At 33.2% G+C, this 13591-nt stretch overlaps 1 protein-coding gene across 1 annotated transcript in view; it reads left to right on the top strand.

Annotated features, from left to right (window-relative positions):
• Positions 1–13591, top strand: part of LOC129219867 (uncharacterized) — an 80948-nt gene that overhangs the window by 43934 nt on the left and 23423 nt on the right. The window contains exon 4 of the mRNA XM_054854181.1: positions 13027–13101. Coding sequence (XP_054710156.1) covers positions 13027–13101 — 75 coding nt within the window. The remainder of the gene's footprint in view (positions 1–13026; positions 13102–13591) is intronic.

Below are 13591 nucleotides of genomic sequence, written 5' to 3'. Positions count from 1 at the left end.
ACTTGCCGTGTCTTTCCAAGCTAGCTGGGAAAAATTCAAATTTATTTAAATTTCATATGTCTTCTATCCCACAACATTCATCTTAGTTTGGGTTGCAGCCCTCAGGGTTTTTTTTTTTTTTTTTTTTTCTGAGCAATCACGATTGCTTATTGTTCTCATTTGACTGTTTTGATGTCCTATCTTTTTATTTTCCCACCGCCACCCTCCGCACCCTGTCACCGTCGACCGGCTCCTCACGATGCTGCTCCTATAGCGAAAGCCGTCTCCAGGTTGCATCCATGTCCTACACACACGCGCATACATACGCAGCTACACACACACATACACCTACACACATACATACACGCATACATACAGACACCTACACATACACACACGCATACATACAGACACCTACACATACACACAACTACCCACACATTTATACCTGCACACAGACACAAATACATATGCCTACATCCCCCCACACACACATTCATACACACAACTACCCACACACTTATGCCAGCAGGCAGACACAAACACACTACACACACATACACATACCCCTACACACAAACACACATACCCCCCCCCCACACACACAAACACATATGCCTACATACACACACTCGTGATTGCGAAAAACATAATTTGAATTCAAGATGTCAAAATTCAAATTAATTTTTCTTTTCTTTTTTTTTTAATTTTTAATTTAAATCTCACCACCTGATTTTATAAATTAGTTTCCGTCATTGAAGTAAAAATACCAGCTAAAAAAGCAAACATTGTGATGTTACACTGTAAATTGTTTACTCTTGATCAACTTGAACATTTCTGTTTAATGTTCATTGGAAGCTGACATTACTTTTGTATTTTTATTGGTGTAAATATGATTAATTTAATGATTATTACTTTAAAATACCTGCAAATGTTTTAAAAAATTAATTCAGGAAAAGGTTCAAATTTGCTGAATGATACAACAATGAAAATTATTACAGTTATTCTTTTTCATACAATAATGATAAGTGTGCCAAATAGGACCGATTTAAGGTTTAAGGCCAAATATCTCCAGCATTTATGATCAATTCACTGTAAAAAAAATTCCGAAACGTTATTGATTATTTTAGCGAAACGTTTCGGGATTTCTATGGTTTTTATCCCTTTCCTGAGAAAATCAAGTACCATTGTCAAAAAGTTTCCTGAATTGCCTCAAGTTGCACGAAAGCAGGCTTCTCACTGTTGTGAAAAATATTTTTAGCTCCCAGTTTAAAGATTAACTAAGCGTATATATATATTAAGTGTATCGGTTTCAGTTCGATTATCGATCACCCAGACCAATTAAGCTCCCAGAAGGAGCGAATAAGTCCCTGGGTTTCGTAGTTTTGCAGGAATTGCAAGCGAGAGCAGTGCTTGCAATCCTGTCTTAGCGTTGGTCCTAGTTACGGTAACGCTTCTGGAGCTTTCTTGGAAAATCAGGAAGCCGCCAAGCTTATATTAAACCTACATAAGTTTTCTCTCGACTGACTTTAACCGGGAAGATTCCTAAATTTTTCAGAAAGATTTCAAAATAATTTCAGGAAGGTTACTGACATTTAGAGGGAAAGATTCCTGTTTTTTGCAAGGTACGTTACTGGCAGAAATTGGGCATATCAGCTGCCTTTTATTTTCTAGGAACGTTTCTGAATCGTTTTTACAGTGTTGGCTTGATTCCTTGTGAATTCATCAATTAAAGCTAAAACTTTAAATTCTGCAAATTGCAGATTACGTCAGACACGTATTTCGAGGTTACAAGAAACCCCTTTCTCAATGAAAAATAAGTGAGCTTTTGGGTGAAAAGAGATTCGACAAAAGCAAAGATACAGATAAGCAAGCAGCTTAAAAAGTAAAAATTAGCGGATTACCGAACACCAATGAGAGAAAACTACATACCAATAAAGAACCAGTAAAAATGCAATTATTTGCAGTTGTTCTTGAGGGCAATAAATATAAATTTCATTTCAGAAAACATCAATTCATCTAAAATTCTTTCGCTAAACCTTTCTCTGACTATATCTCTCACAATTTTGCTAAAGAAATAGAGCCAAAGATCCTTCTGTTCCTAAAAATAATATATTTGGTCGATATGTTCTTCCGTTCGGACAGTTCCATTTGTCGAATCACGTGACTGGTGTGGATTATATCTTCGAACATCATCACCCAAGAGACGAATGGATCTATGACTTCCATCTTTCATTGTTGTGAGATGGGAACGTGCAAGCAATCTGAGATTTTTTCACAGAACTACTTTTTCGGAGCATTATGACTTTTCAAATATATTTTTATTTCCGCTGGCCCTTGAAGTGATAAGTTCTCACTACGAATCTCTATTAATGTAATGGGGACGTGCATTTCTTTCCGAAGTCGGGTGAATTGATGAGATTTTGATGCTTTAATATTAGAAGCAAGGAAGTACGTTTTTGTAACGGACTTTCAAAATGGTATACTTTCTCCTGAGAAAGTTCTTTTCACATTGTTTTTGCTTCTCATTGAGTTTATTGACCGATAAATGTCTTGTTTGAAACAAAAAATGATGATAAAGAGCAAAATATCTTAACTGTTAAAAACTCCCGATGAAGGTAGTACACGAAACCTATAAGCTAATCCTATAAGCAGATAGGAAATTATAGTTTTGTAAACCAAACATTTTAAACATCTCTAAATGAAATGGAATTTAAATTTCATTCAGTACTTTCAAAAAACTGAAAAGACGCTACATAACTTTTAATAGCATGTAACTTTTTACTTTTAAATGTGTTCAGCTTATTCAGTTCATCTGCAACTAGTTTTATATTTTTTACGTTTTTAGATACTGTTTAGAGTTTAGGTTTTATGAAAATATTCTATCGGTATCTATCAATAGTTTTAACTTGTCTCTGAAATGCTTATAAAATTGTTGTAATTATTATGACTATTCTTCTTATTATTGTAGTTGTTGCTGTTTAGATGTCGTTTTCAGTCGGTGCAAAAGGCCAGATTTTTATTTTATTTATTTATTTATTTTAATTTGCTGTATTTTGCGTCTTTTCTCAATTTTTTACAACAAATCCTAAATAAATTTGAAAATATACTGCAGTTTTTCAGAAGAATGACACCAACCCCCCCCCCGCCTCCCCCCCCCCCCCCGCAAAGCGTACAAGGATGGAAAACCAACAGAAGACTCAAAAAACACTTATAAAATAAAAAATAAAAAAACTTCAAAGAGTAAGCTATATTCGCAGGCTTAAAATATTACATAAATGAGAAGAGAAAAAGTACTTTTATTTGTTTCAAATCTATTTTAAACCCATTAACACTACGTCAAATTTGTAACCCTCAACATTATTTCGCATGATATACAATACCACAAATATAAATTGTGGAGAAAAATTACAAATTATCGCCGGATATTTCAGAAATTTGCTTCATGCACATGCTGCAAAAATGACCTACAGATAAGAAAATACTTATGCTGATAATAATTCCAATAACAATTAATAACGGTAAAAAACAGTTAGAGGCAAATAGTCAGAAATGTGTTTCTTAGAAACAAATGAAACTTCGTATATTAAAATAAGCAGTAACGATAACATTTATTGGATTGTAATTTTCTTTCCTTTTCCATATTTTCCCATGTTATCTAGAAAAAGCTTAAATACATTTAAACTTTATGTGTTCTGGTCAGCGAGAGTCGCACAGTGTTTCGATTAATACAAGCTAGGTGGACAAAAGTCAAGTTCAGAATTCATCATTTCAGCACACAAAATTAAAGTGTTCCTAAAATCACATGATTTAATTGTTCAAGATGTATATTATTTCTACAAGTGCTTTTTTTCCTAATTTAATTACTCTGTCTGATAATTGAACAATATTATTTTTTTAAAGATAAACAAATGAGTTCTTTTGCTCGTTTAAAACTTTTCGAGTAATGGTAATAATTTTACCCGTTTGTACCTGGGCTAAATTTTTTGTATATAATAGTTGTACTTCTTCCATTATTATAAGGCCTATTATAGTCAGCACACTCGAGTACAACATTTTTTTTTCCGTAGAATACTTTCTTTCGAGTAGGGATTTTTTTGAAGAATGATTAAAGCGCTCAAAACTTTCTGTTAAAAAAAACATGTTGTACTCGAGTATGCTGACTATAATACGTCTCATTAATAATGGAAGAGATGCAGCTACTATATACACATAAATTAGCCCGGGTACAAATAGGTACAAGTCATTCCCATCACTTAAAACTTTTGAAACGGGCAAAAAATCCTTCGTTCATCTTAAAAAAAAAAGTAACATTGTTTAACTAACAGATAGATTAATTAAATTAGGGAAAAAAGCAATTGCTAGTGTAAATAATATTCATCTTGAACAATAAAATCATATGAAATTAGGAACACCTTAATTTGTGTGATGAAATGATGTCTGGAACTCAACTGATTTATTCAATTACAAACCGATACGTACCTTTGAACCTTATTACTCACGTGACGGAAGGGAGTTAGACATAAACAAATAACTAAGTATCATGACTTGGTTTATTGTTTGCATTATCCCAACACCAAAGTTTAGAATTATGGACATGACTTTTGTTCACCTAGCTTGACATATCGAAACACTGTGAGTCGCCTTAATATGAGGCGTCACCCTCTGGTAGGAAAAGGTTGGTGCATTAAATCTTACGAGCTCTGTAAAAGTTTCTTCCCTGCGACTGAAGAATCGTTGTAAGAGAAACAACCTGACCTTGCTTCTAGATGAGTTAAAAATGATAATTTTGAAAGATTGTTTACAACAAAAGGGAGGGGGAATTTGTAAGATCTTTTGGCTGTATACCATTATATAGTCGGACCTCCATATATCGAAGTAGCGAATTGCCGGAAAAAATTCGATATATAGAAATTTCGGTACATAGAAACGATCTTATTTTATCATAAAAATCTCCTAAAACATTAAAATTAAAGCTAATTTTCGTGTATGAAACCTAATTTCTAATTTATACGAACATCGGATTAAACGAAAGTTAATAACTGAAAAATTAACAGAAATTACATTTTTGTGCCTTCATACATCTTCATTCTTCGGCAGTTCAACTTGATTCGCAACATGAGGGGATTTTCGTTTTGACAATGTAATCGAGAGAAAGGTAAAAAATCAATCTACTTAACTTGAATGATTTTTACTCAAGCTAAAAAGACTAGGAATGATAATCAACAGACAAAAAGGATAACTTGAAACTGATTTTACAGTGTTACTATTTACAACTAAGATTTGAAATAAACTTGAGGGAATTTAAGAACTCTAGAACGGAACAATGACTTATCTACACACCCCTCAAACCCAGATTTCTTATGAGTTTCTTAGCAACCTTTAAAAAAATAATTTTCTCCCCTAACCTTCATTTTTCATGAGACAAACAGTCTAAATTGAAAAAAAAATCTACGAATGTCTCGAAACAAATTTCGATATAGGGAGATTTTTTCGATATATAGAAACAATTTTTCTATGTAACGAACATCGAAATTTGCTGGGATTTCGTATTTCGATATATAGAAAATTTTGATATGTGGAAGTTCGATATACGGAGGCTCGACTGTACTTTAAGGTAAACAATATCAATACGTGTCGGATTAACCAGAAAAAATCTGGCCAGGGGAATCACATCACTTAGTGCAATTAATTTTCTTTTTCTGTTAAATTTAAGTTCAGGGACAGAAGCACTTTTTACAGTGACTGATATATTTTTTGTAATTTTGTCGTCCATTTTTTTACGAGATCAGTTAAATTGTTTATTTACTTTTACGTTGAATTTGGAAAAGAAAAAAAACAACAAAGACAGAAAAAAAATGTCTAAATGATTTTTTAATCAGAGAAAAAGAAGTCTGAGAGAAAGACAATCGGAAACAATTTTCCTTTTTAAGTTCTTTCAACGTGTTTTAGTTTGGGATAAAAATAAAATTTTAGTTTGTGTCTTATATAAACCGGGCTTTTTTTCCCCTCCCTGATGCATTTGTCTTCATCCTGCTAGTCTGCTGGATTTCAGAAGCCTCCGCTGGAATTGAAGTTGATTGGACACAGGATTGATGCCTCGGCAGTTATCTGTTTCTGTTCAGCTTTTCCCTTTACTCCTTGCGTGTCGATTAATTTGTTTCTTTCTTTTCTTCTTTTGTATTTATTTTATACATTTATTTTCAATTTTCTTGGAACGGCTGCCCATATCGTTCCGCGGTAAAATACAGAATAATTGTGGATTGAAAGGTTTCGATCTTTACTAATAATAAAGCTGAAAGTTTATCTGGATCTCTGTCTGTCTGTCTTGATCTCTCTGACGCGCATAGCGCCTAGTCCGTTCGGCCGATTTTCATGAAATTTGGCACAAATTTAGTTTGTAGCATGAGGGTGTGCATCTCGAAGCGATTTTTTGAAAATTCGATTTTGTTCTTTTTCTATTCCAATATTAAGAACATTTTACCGAGAAGATTATCATTACGTGAAAGAGTAAATTACGAAATTATCATAATCTTGGAACCGTAAAATGGGCGAGCAAATGAACGTAGCCAATTGGCGAGAAATTCATCATCCATTATTTATAAATACACAGGCGAACCAAATGCCTTTTAATTTTCTACTACGGGCAAAGTCGTGCTGGTACCACTAGTAGGTTATTTTTACAATATACAACGATTACTTTCATAAAACAAAGCCACGAATATAAAATTACTTTTTCTTTAAAACTATTCAGTGTTTTTAATTCTGAGCCTCAGGGCCAGAGAAAGAGACTAACGAAAGTCCGATTATTAGGTTATTGTTGCTGAGCCAGTACTGCATGGTTATATTTTTAAAAAAACCTTTATTATTCACCAATGTCATGAGAGCGCAAGTCCCAACCTTTGTATGTACCGACAAGCGTTTTTACTCTCTCCTGAAAAGTAGTGATGATGTGACTTACTTTATTCTGGCGTTGAGGTGCTGAAGTATCTCCATCACACTTTTGTTTCCGACTTCGTTCTCTATCTAAATATTATTTTCTGTGATTCCAATAATTACAATTCAATTTTAACTGTTACTATATTTATTATAATTATTATCTTTCTTCTGTATTTCCATCCCCGGTATGGTATCTAATCTCTCATATACCACCATTTTGGCGCTTACATTCAAAAAAAAAAGTTTAAAATAAAAAGGGGAAACATCAGAAGAAAAATAGTACATTAATCCTTTACGTCAAAAAGGGAATCTTGTGTTGTTCTTTCAGTAGCTATTGAAAACGTTCGTTACTATAACATAATGTAAAGTGTTCAAATCCCTAAGGTAGGTGGGTATCCAGAGCAGCAATATTTTCAAATAAACGCGTCATAGTTGATGATCTGGTTCATCTACGGGAGATTAACAAGTAAAACACAGGGTGTTTCAAAATGAATAGCGGGGTTTTAACATGTTATAATATTTATTACACCAAACTTACAGCCACAAGTGATATATCAAATGAAAGAGAAACTCAAACAGTTTTTTGTTTGTTGACATCAGGGGATAAGTGCGCATGCACGTGGAATGTTTCTGCTTCAATCCGCTAGAAAGTGCTTGTAGCAAAGATGGCGTCTAAAGAACAGAAAGCGTTTTATGTTTTATCTTTCAGCAAGATGGTGCGCCACCTCACTGGCATAATGAGGTACGCGATTGGCTTAACCTAACTGTACCCGACCGCTGGATTGGCCGTAAGGGGCCTAATGACAGGGCTTGTTTCCCATGGCCTCCACGGTCACCCGACCTAACGCCGTGTGATTTCTATCTTTGGGGGTTTATTAAGGACCGTGCGTATGTGCCTCCACTGCCAGCCGACCTTCCCGAATTAAGGAACAGGATTGAAACAGCTGTTGCAGCAATTACTCATGAGACACTCATAAAAGTTTGGGAAGAACTCGCATATCGTCTTGACGTGTGCCGAGTGACGAATGGTGCTCACATTGAACACTTGTAGGCTATTATGTAAAACTGTTTGAGTTTCTCTTTCATTTGATATATCACTTGTGGCTGTAAGTTTGGTGTAATAACTATTATAACATGTTAAAACCCCTCTATTCATTTTGAAACACCCTGTATTATAAGACTTGAAAATCGCCCGTCAAGGTACGGTGGGTGAAAATTGTTTCTACATTTAAACGAATCAAATGCCTGATTGAGGATATTTTTATAGTTGAAATTTTAACCCAAACGCCAGTGGATGAATCTTCAACTCCAGTAGATAGCGTTCACTGTTGAGCCCTTTTTCATTTCTTCATTCTTCTAAAATGAATCTTACCAGTAGAACAGTTAAGATACCAGATCTAGTTCAGCTTTGCGAAAATGAAGCACATCCCTGCATGTCAAATATTGGCAAAAAATATTGTCAAATTATCGTGCCGTGGTGCGAATTTCATTGTTGGTGACGACCAGAGTTCGTGATTTTTTTTTAAATCAAAAAAGTCAAAAAAATCAAAGTCGGATTGTTTTCATTTAAATCAGATTTTTTTCAAATGTTCAAAAATTTGTAGCTATTAATTACTTTACATTTATAAAGATAATATATTTCATACAACAGATGAATCCATTCAACTTGCTTTTCAAATTAAGATAAGTTCTCTAACTATTCAATAATATTTTAATATTTATAAATACGTTCTAATGCTTAGATAACATGTGATTTGTTTTATGCTTTCTTAAGGATAAGATTTCCATTATCATGTACGTTTTTAGCGTAAAATAATATGTTGCACAATTTTTTTTTCTGAACTACATTATTCATGGTGTATAAGAAAAACTCCAAATTTTTATTTAGTTCTAAACTAATTTTGTAGTAAAAGCAATACAGTGAAAATATGTTACACACACAGAAAGAGGGATCTATGTAGTTTTGCATGTTCATGTTGAAGTTAAGATAGTATAATGCAGTGTAGTTAAATTTAGAGTAATACATTCTAAAAATACAAAATTAATTTATAAAAGTAAAATCAACTGATTTAAATTAATGATTTTGTTAAATAAATCACTTAATTCAAATCAATTGATATAAATCAATGATTTTTTTTCAAAAGCACTTGATTTAAATCAACGAACCCTGGTGACGACAGGAGTGTTTCTCCGTCAGTAAATTGGCTATTATATATATATATATGTCAGCATTTTCGTGTTTGCTTATTACTCACTGCAAGTTCACAATTAAACACAAGACAATTCACAACACAAATCTTATTTCGCGAGAATAGAAAAATCCAATTTAATTACGGCGCATTTCGAATCACTGTTTATCAATATATAAGCTAGTAAAGAGATTATTTTCTCGAAATATGAAACCCGCACCGCAGTTAGAAACATTACCCAGACGATATTCGAAATCCTAGGTTTTATTTGAAATCGATTAGGGGGAGATCCTTTCTTCCGCCCTGCACCTCGAGACCTAACAATTAAAAAGGTTACCATGGCAACGGAAAACCGATGCGGAGGATGGTATGTCGGATTCTCACCTGGGGTTGAGATGGGTCAAGGTGAAAGGGGAAGTGGGGATTAGACGTTCCATGGGGTTCTCGTCTGGAAGCAAAACAGGTCAAGGCTGAGTTTTTTCGTTTTTGGCTTTTAGGAGTTTGTTGGTTGGTCAGTGTCTGTCATTCAATTATTTAGTGGAATTCTATGCGGTGGATCATTCAAAATATAACTAAATTTACTGCTCTCTGGGTTCAAATATTCATGTTTTATTCATAAAACTAGCAGTACCCGCACAGCGATGCCTGTGCTAAAAAATTAAAGAAAATCCGTTGAATTAAAGAAAAACAAATTACATCAAAATTGCATTTGCAGTTGGTTTCAAATGTAAAAAACTCCGTAATCCATCGCCAAATTCGCCAAGCGACTTTCTAATTAAAAAGAAAATCAATTAACATACGCACAATGAATTTAAAATAAAGTAACAACAGTAAAGTATTCATAAGCAACAAAGGCAACTTTCTCCAAAATGTTTAAAAAGAAAGTAGTGGAAAATGGACCTAGTGTTATAGTAATTTCTCAAAGAGAAGCCTTGAAAATTGGCTCAATTAAAATCGCTTATATCTCCTGTTCTAATTGAGAAAAATGGAACAAACATCATCTTGTTTGGGAAGGAAAACCCTTTTCAACGATGTATAATGTTTGGGGTGGGGGATTTTTTACCCCCTAATTAGCCGAAATTTAACTTAATTAGTTCATTAGAAAAAAACTAATTCGAAATTTAGAATTTCGGCTTCGAGGTGCACGGACCCGAGGTACGTTCGAATGTTTGTGCCAAGTTTCAGGGCTGTAGGTGCTATGGGGTCTTCTGGCCATCGGGTACAAACAAAGAAACACCGTCACCTTTATATATATAGATGACAAGACGCTGGATGCCTTCTTAGCCTAACGCGGGGGTAAATGCAGCGTTTCATCCTGTCTTATTTATTATTGGAACAAATCTTAGTCAATGTAAGAAAACAGCGTTGTGACTCAAAAAGTTGAAAAATAGTTTACATATCTGTTTCAGGGTTATAAGAAATCTGTTTATCAATGCCAAATGCTGTGAATTTTTGGGAGATTAAAATTGAGTGAGCTTTTTGTTTTGATTATAACTGCTGCTTGTATAACAGGTTTCTTCTTGTTTTTTTTTTTTTTTCTTTCTTTCTTTTCTGTTCTTTTTTTTATGTATATATCGTCGCCTCAGAGCAACAACAGGATATCTCAAGTGTTATTCCTAGGATTAGATGTCTTACTATTGCTCTGAGGCTACGATATATATATATATATATATATATATATATATATATATATATATATATATATATATATATATATATATATATATATATATATTAAAATTACTACTAAGGACCGGCTTTCCTAAAGTATTTTTGATTTGAATTACGGCTAAAGTGACCAGCCTCGTCTGTTCAAAGCTCTTCGGGGGCAGGGGGGATTTATATACAAGACATGTTGTAATGTTAATTATGGTTTTAAAAGCCTGGGAAGTCATCCCTGGCTGATGGTGTTCTCGATACTGGTAATATTTATTCATGTAACCCAATCTAACTAGAAAGTAAATTGCATGTTACAAGTTATAATTTTTATAAATGCAACTTTTCTCTTAACTTATAATTTTCAGTCATTTTCACAAAAAAATCACCCATAAAAGATTGAATGATTTCATGATTTATTTTGAAGTAAAATGCATGCTTTAAGATCCTTCTGCTTCTAAAAAAAAGCATAAATATTGTTTCCTAATAAGGTTAAAAAACAACTACTCCAAAAAAACAAACTAAACAACCCATTGCCGTTTGCTCTTCAACCCTTTAGTACAGCAATATCCTCCACGTATATACAAGGAATTCCATTATTTATATTCAGGAACGTATATACACGTATATACAAGAAATTCCATTATGTATATTTCGGGAATCAGGAACCCGACTCGGGTTCCTGATTCCCTAAATGACAGAACAATTAATTTGTTTATGTACTTTTGCATTCTATGTGATCAATTATTATGAAGCAATACTATTTAGCGATAATTAATTTTTTGTGTGTACATGGAGTTAAAAAATGTTTACATAACATTGGAATTCCTTGTATATACGTGGAGGGCATTGCTGTACTAAAGGGTTGAAGAACAAACGGCAGTGGGTGTTTTAGTTTGGTTTTTCGGAGCAGTTGTTTTTCAACCTTATTATGAAACAATATTTATGTTTTTTTCAGAAGCAGAAGAATCTTAAAGCATGCATTTTACTTCAAAATAAATCATAAAATCATTCAATCTTTTATGGGTGATTTTTTTGTGAAAATGACTGAAAATTATAAGTTAAGAGAAAAGTTGCATTTAAAACAATTATAACTTTGTAACATGCAATTTACTTTCTAGTTAGATTAGATTACATAAATAAATAGTACTAATGAAATAAAACTCAGATTAAAGAAAGTTTAGTAGAATTGTAAGATTAATGACGAATTACTGCGAATTTTATAGAAATTTCTATAAAATGTTTTTGTAAGAAGGATATAAATCAAAAAAAAATATTTTATCATTTACATAACCTGCGGACTATTACACTCACAAGCACTTACAAGACATGCATGCTAAATTTGACGTTCCAATATTGAACAGAATTTGCAACATCATGTTTTCGCGGCCAATATCGAGCGAAAATTGAATTTTTTCAAAAAAAAAAAATGGAAATCAAGATTAGACTTAATGTGTTACATTTGGTCCTCAAATGCTCAAACTTGAGTTCTAATTCACATAAATTAAAAATCCAAAATGTGTAAAAATCTTTAAAAAATGGAGCTGCTTCATGATACAGTAGAACTTTAATTTTCTGAAGCAATGGTGACCGGAATCAACTTGGATAATCAAAAAATCCAATCAATTTGTGTTTCGATAACTCGAAGCCTCATAGCTCGAATGTTCCTTTATCTCGCAGTTTTAACTCGGTCACAAACTCTTTAAATGGCTGCACGAACTTCCTGTAACTAGAACTACCAATAACTCGAAGGTTTTTGCTGATCTCCTGGAACTTCGAGTTATTGAGAGTTGACTTTAGTTGAGTATTTTCGAAAAACGGGTCTATTTCAATTATTTACTGATTGTATATTGAAAAGGGATGCAAAGTTCTATTTTTAAAGAAAAATAACCTATAATTAATGAAATGCAAAGATAAGTTTTCATGCTAAGTGTTCTTACAAGTGATGTTCGTAAGTACAGTGTGTACTATGTACATACTGTAAATGAAATTTATTTCTTGCTGAACATTTGGGTCACAATAAGTTATATGTTTATAGCGTGCACAAGCAGAATCTTTATTTTATGAATAGTGATACGTTTATTCCTTTATTTTTTCCCCTGAATTCTGGTAATGATTCGGATAATCAGTGAATCGGATAGTCGGGAGTTCGGATAATTGGAGTTCTACTATACCATTTTCAGAAAAAGTTAATTTTGGTCAAAAATCATCTTTTCAACCCAGTCGGATTCTTTTTCATTGAAGATATATTTTGTCCTTACAGAGCCGTACAAGTTACAGTACCAGTGAAGACGGACATTCGCATTCTTCGGATTATGAAGAACAAGATGACGAGAAAGTAAGTTCAATTTGTTTAGTCCTTCTGTTTTCAATTATTGGGGGTTTAGTTTAAAGTTACGACTCAAATGTTGTTTCAGGATGCGAAGTATGACAACTTGTTGACAGACATGAACATAAAATCTGTGCCCTTTAGAAAATTGCAACATTTGGGCATTTTAGGGTGGGAGATGCTGTTCTTTGAATTCATTAGAACACATGTTGTCGTGCTTTTACTTGCAATTTGGTCAATACTGGATTTCAGAGCAGGCAGCTTAGTGCCGTACATTTTACTCTTTACTACTTTTGAAAACAAAATGCACCAATAAAAGTTTCATTTTCCAGAAAGACATCTTTTTACTCAACGTATTTAGTTGCGATTTTTTCCCTTTTTTTACGAGAAATCTAGTTATTACAATATTTTACCCTCACTATGTATTTAGAGCAAATACAAATGTTTTTATTGCCTATTTTACATTGATTGAAATTACACGTCTTTTGCCCTGTTTCAT

The sequence above is a fragment of the Uloborus diversus genome, chromosome 1, assembly GCF_026930045.1.
Source record: "Uloborus diversus isolate 005 chromosome 1, Udiv.v.3.1, whole genome shotgun sequence".
Classification (NCBI taxonomy): Eukaryota; Metazoa; Arthropoda; class Arachnida; order Araneae; family Uloboridae; genus Uloborus; species Uloborus diversus.
Note: the sequence above shows the minus strand (reverse complement) of the source record. Positions and strands in the feature narration are given on the sequence as shown.